Source organism: Chanodichthys erythropterus, chromosome 17 (genome assembly GCF_024489055.1).
Source record: "Chanodichthys erythropterus isolate Z2021 chromosome 17, ASM2448905v1, whole genome shotgun sequence".
NCBI lineage: Eukaryota > Metazoa > Chordata > Actinopteri > Cypriniformes > Xenocyprididae > Chanodichthys > Chanodichthys erythropterus.
This window is the reverse complement of record NC_090237.1, coordinates 3,018,976-3,025,000: the sequence shown is the minus strand read 5'-3', so window position 1 is coordinate 3,025,000 and position 6,025 is coordinate 3,018,976. Positions and strand designations below refer to the sequence as shown.

The 6,025-nt window shown below is 42.2% G+C and overlaps 1 protein-coding gene across 1 annotated transcript in view; it reads left to right on the top strand.

Moving 5' to 3' along the window:
• Positions 1–4,380, top strand: part of fzd4 (frizzled class receptor 4) — a 6,539-nt gene extending 2,159 nt beyond the window's left edge. The window contains exon 2 of the mRNA XM_067365215.1: positions 449–4,380. Within this exon, the coding sequence (XP_067221316.1) occupies positions 449–1,783 (1,335 nt within the window). The 3' untranslated portion in view covers positions 1,784–4,380. The remainder of the gene's footprint in view (positions 1–448) is intronic.
• Positions 4,381–6,025: the final 1,645 nt, after the last annotated feature.

Below are 6,025 nucleotides of genomic sequence, written 5' to 3'. Positions count from 1 at the left end.
TGTCCTCATAAGTGTGTGTTTGTGTGTGAGCGTTGAAGACAGAGGCAGTTGTTGTTTTATTGATTCAGCGCAGAGAGAAAACCTCCCACTCGGATTCCCGTGTTTTTGCTGGAGAATCTCGTGATTAAAGCTGCTTTAGATGCTATCCGGTCATCACAAACATCTTAAAGCGAGAGCACTCCTGTCCTTGGAGATAAAAACTGCCATATTGATGCAAAAACATGTTTTTTTAGTACACAACTGCTGATTTCTTGAAGTGTATGTGACCGCAGTGTATGTTCCCAACTCATGCACACACCAGGGAAAACTGTAACACGCTTTCCGCCAGAAATACCTACATCATAGACAGTTTCTCTAAAAATGTGCAAAACTGCTTCCTGATTTCCCATGAAAAATATGTTTATGTTTGCAAACATCTAATTCTCTCCCCGGCTTCGCTTTCTTTCAGTTCTTCTTGTGCTCCGTCTACGTTCCCATGTGCACTGAGAAGGTTCCCATCCCGATCGGCCCCTGCGGCAGCATGTGCTTGTCCGTAAAGAGGAAGTGTCTTCCAGTCCTGCAGGAGTTTGGCTTTGTGTGGCCGGAGCTCCTGAACTGCAGCCTTTTCCCGCCTACGAACGATCAGAACCACATGTGCATGGAGGGTCCGGGAGACGAAGACCCGCTGTTCCACGCCGTCCGGCCCGTGCCGCCGCAGGAGGAGGAGTGTCTGACGCTGGGAGCCGGCGTTGAGCAGTACGCCTGGGTGAAGCGCAGCGGAAGCTGCTCGCTGCAGTGCGGATACGACGCGGGATTGTACCGGCGGCAGGCCAAAGTCTTCACGGATGTGTGGATGGCGGTGTGGGCGGTCCTCTGCTTCATCTCCACTACGTTCACCGTGCTGACGTTCTTGGTCGACTCCTCGCGGTTCTCCTACCCGGAGCGGCCCATTATTTTCCTCAGCATGTGCTGCAACATTTACAGCGTGGCCTTCATCGTACGGCTGACCGTCGGACGCGAGCGCATCTCCTGCGACCTGGAAGAGGCGGCCGTGCCCGTGCTGGTGCAAGAGGGGCTGAAGAACACGGGATGCGCCATCGTATTCCTCCTCACGTATTTCTTCGGCATGGCCAGCTCAATCTGGTGGGTGATCCTGACGCTCACTTGGTTCCTGGCGGCTGGGCTGAAGTGGGGTCACGAGGCCATCGAAATGCACAGCTCGTACTTCCACATCGCGGCTTGGGCTATTCCCGCCATCAAGACCATTGTAATCCTCATTATGCGGCTGGTGGACGCCGACGACCTCGCCGGCATGTGCTACGTGGGCAACCAGAACCTGGATGCGCTCACCGGATTCGTGGTGGCGCCACTTTTCACGTACCTAGTGATCGGGACGCTGTTCATCGCCGCCGGGTTGGTGGCGCTGTTTAAGATCCGCTCCAATTTGCAAAAGGACGGGACGAAGACGGACAAGCTGGAGCGGCTGATGGTGAAAATTGGCGTGTTTTCTGTGCTCTACACGGTGCCGGCCACTTGCGTCATTGCGTGCTACTTCTATGAAATTTCCAATTGGACTGACTTTCGTCAGTCAGCGCGGGATTCGTACATGGCGGCGGAGATGCTGCGGATCTTTATGTCTCTCCTGGTGGGAATCACATCAGGAATGTGGGTCTGGTCTGCCAAAACTCTTCACACGTGGCAGCGATGTTCCCACCGACTCGTGCACACTGGGCGAAACAATCGCGTCAAACGGACCGCCAACGGCTGGGTCAAACCGGGCAAAGGCAACGAGACCGTTGTGTGACATTCACCCACGGTTCCTCTCGTCATGTAGCACTATCGTTCGTTCGCTTTACGCGATATGTTCTTAAGATGATCTTACACTGGACGGTCCTGGTGCAGCAGTTTTTCCGTGTAAATATGCACTACGCCTAAACGTCGAACTCTCACTGAAGTGCCTTTGTGGACGAGCTACTCGACCCGACCTGGTGCTGGATTCTGGGAAACTTTGCTCCTCAGTGCCGTTTACCTCGCAACGTGTCGCTGCTGCCTGGTCCGTTTCTCATGTGACAGAACCTATTAATGCTGCACCAAAAATTATGTTCTTCCTCAGTATTTTTGTCTTGATTTTCAGTACAAATATCTAAAAATTCTTAAATCAACTTTTCCTCAAGGAGGAAACATGATAGTTCACCCAAAAATTAAAATTATCCCATGATTTACTCACCCTCAAGTCATCCTAGGTGTAAATGACTATCTTCTTTGAGACTAACACAATCAGAGTTATATTAAAAATATCCTGGCTCTTCCAAGCTTTATAATGGGAGTGAATTGGGGACGAGATTTTGAAGCCCCCCAAAAATGAGTCCATCCATCATAAAAATAATCCATACGGCTCCAGGGGGTTAATAAAGGCCTTCTTATGCAAAGTGATGTGGTTTGGTAAGAAAAATATCCATATTTAAAGCTTTATTAACTATCACAGTAAAATCTCCAGAGTTAAATCAACTCTGCTCAGAGTACATATGGTCCCTCTCTAGATAGTGTTAAAATAACACTGAAGCAGAGTTAAAGTTAATGAGAAAATTAAGCAATTAATAAGGCTGTAGTCAGTTGTGTTTCTCTTTTCTTCAGTGATTCTGCTTGTTAACAGCAGGTGTTCATCACTAATGCACAATCATCACTTCATTATCTCATTAACTTTAACTCTGCTTCAGTGTATTATTATTAGAGAGGGACCATATGTACTCTGAGCAGAGTTGATTTAACTCTGGAGATTTTGCTGTGTAGCTTCCGGCTGATAGCCGTACGCATCAATTTGCGGCGGAAGAGTATCCTCTGACCCGACGCATGATGACTAACGCAGAGGATAGAGCAAAACAAAACACAGGTTACAAATTAGAAGTCTAAAATGAGAAATTTTAAAGGGAATTGTTGGAGCATTTCGATATAAGAGAAGAGGAGCTAAAGTTTGTTGCACAGCCGTATTTGTTTAAACCACGAGAGGCGTGTAAGTTTAAGATACTCTTGTGGCGCAAGTCGACTTGCACAGTATGTGTACAGCCATCTGCCGGAAGCTAGTAATTTTAGTTTTTAAAGTTTTAAATATGGATATTTTACAAAAACCCATCACCTTTATTAACCCCCTGGAGCCGTATGGATTATTTTTATGATGTATGAATGCATTTTTTTGGGGCTTCGAAATCTTGCTTTCCATTATAAAGTTTGGAAGAGCCAGGATATTTTTCAGTATATCTCCGATTGTGTTCGTCTGAAAGAAACCTAGGATGGTTTGAAGGTGAGTAAATCATGGGATAATTTTCATTTTTGGGTGAACTATCCCTTTAAGAAGTCTTGTTTTCCGAAAAGACGTATTTTTATTTTTGCTTAAAATGTGGGAAATGAAAAATTAAAAGAGGAAACAAACGTTCTGATCCCGCGGTCAGATATTTTTTTTCTTGTTTTAAGCATAAACTCACTTAATTTTGATCCATTTTTCAGTAAACAAGACAAGTCGTTTTGGTTCTCAAGTAAATGGATCTTCAATTAAGACAAAAATACTGAGTAAGAAAATCATTTTTTTTGCAGCATGCTTTCAAGTTGTGTTGGAAATGCAGTTTTGTTGTGAAAGTCGGTGTGCAATGGCACGTCCGACGGATGTATGTGTAGAGGTTGCTTATTAACTTTAACTGTTGAAGCCGCTGCCATTTTGCTGTTTTTAATGACATTTTACATCTTGCACAATGTCACAACGATCAAACAAGTTGGTGTGAACAGTTTTTACAGATCAGAAACTCTTATTTCAACAAAACGTGAACGCTTTATAAATTATTGCTCAGAGATATCTACAGTCAAACGTCAATATTTAGTTACTGTCTATTTTTGATATGACAAAGCTATGATGGGACTTTTGTTATTTGCGCTGTCAGACACACATTCACTCTGAATATATGACACGTGACAATCACTGACCGTGCCGTACGGGGCTCCCGTAGGGTCGATGAATGTACTGACCGATGATAAACTCACAAACATTTTAAAAGTGCCTCAGAAACTCACATGCAGGTGGTACAGTCCTGGATTTCATGAAGGACTTCTGGATCGATTTGTACATAAACTGATGTTTGTAGTTGTAATATGTGTTATTTTTGTGTTATGAAATGCTAATTTATCTTTGTAAAAACTAAGAAACTGAACAAAAATGAATTTATTTAAGAATGCTTTTGTATCAAATGAAAAATTAAACTTTGAAAATAAATTTCTGAGTCCATGTGCATCTTTTGTTTAGTTTTCTAGACGTTCAGTTCAGTTTCTCTGTAGGTTTACCTCTTCAGGCGCCTTGTGACCCTAGTAAATCTGTATTATGTGGCCAGGAATTAAAGGATTGTTTTGGGCATTAGGTAGCAAATCTTTCTCGGCAGAATTAGAGGCTTGACTCGTTTTTAGATCACTTTAAAATTCCTCCACCCAGGAATGATTTGGACAAAAATTTGTCCTCCAGTCCAACTCCTCCCCTCAGGGTCACCACACCTGGCCCGGCTTAGGGTTTCTTGTAAGACACAATGCCAGGTGGTTTTAGTGCTTTCACGGATAGTTAGTCTCAAAATGCTTCATCATTCTGAGCAGTAAAAACTAAACATATACACATTATCCATATTGGGATTTTTATGACCACATTTAATGGCCCATAGCCCAAAATAGTTGGGTAAATCGTTAGAACAAATACATGTTTTATTTAATTGTTGTGGATTCAAATCTTTCACAAAATACTTAAAATCACATCAGCCAATTTCTAATATGATGCTGCTCCCTATTGGTCATTTGAAGCACAACACATGAAGCTGTTACAGGATAACAGACTTGCAATCCAAACTATTATTAGATTTCTGTTGCACCCTATTAAAAATCATCAAAAATCAACTACTTTTTTATAATAAAAAGCAATAAAGTAGCAATTAACAGTTAGTTGTGGAGATTGTTGTCTCATCCTTGGATGCATAACTTCCATTAAATATGCTTCAACAATAATAAGTCAACTTGAAGTGGCATTTGCAACACATTTTCTTTCGTAATGTAAAGCAAAGGAACTTGATTGTATCCATCAGAGCAGAGATCCCCAAAATTTGACCTTTGATTTGGCCAGGCATGTCCACTTTCACAAGTAATTGGAAACCACAGGGGGAAAAACATGCCATTGAACCATACAGTATCTTAATTTCTCATTTAAAAAATGTGTTTTTAACATTGAATTTCATTAAAGAGGCCGTATTATGCCTTTTTTTAAAGTCTTGCTGTTGTTTTTGGCTCTAATAGAACAGGTTTTCATGCTTGAATGTTCAAAAACATTATTTTTCCTATATTCTCCATTGTTGCAGCACCTCTTTTCCCAGTCGGTCAGTAACGCTATGTTCAGTTCCTGTCTCTATAGCCCCTCCTTCTGAAAAGCACTTCTGAAATCATTTAAATGAGGAATATTGTCGAGTTTCTACTTACAGAAAGCACTCGGACATGTTCTGGAGCTCAAGAACAGGCAAAGTAGCGTCAACTCATCTAAAGCAGTCTGCCATGATGGAATTCTGCTGTTTATTAAACCTGAACTCCCCCTATTGGTTAAAACTAACTAACAACACACACCTGAACTATTTACGTTGAATTAAACTGATAGTAGACAACCTTTTTAGAGACCTGTCTCATAAATTGTGTTTCTAAAAGCTCAAAACATTTTTTTTTTCAGGCTGGACCAGCCAATGCGCATGTGCAGTCATACGCGCGAGTCTCTAGAACACCGACTACTGCAGTGACGCAAAAGACTTTAAAGGGTTAGTTCACCCAAAAATGAAAATAATGTCATTAATTACTCACCCTAATGTCGTTCTACACTTGGAAGGCCTTCATTCATCTTCGGAACGCAAATTAAGATATTTTGATTAAATCCGATGGCTCAGTGAGGCCTGCATTCAATGACTTTTCCTCTCTCAAGATCCATAAAGGTACTAAAAACATATTTAAAACAGTTCAGTGGTTCTACCTTAATATCTACCTTAAA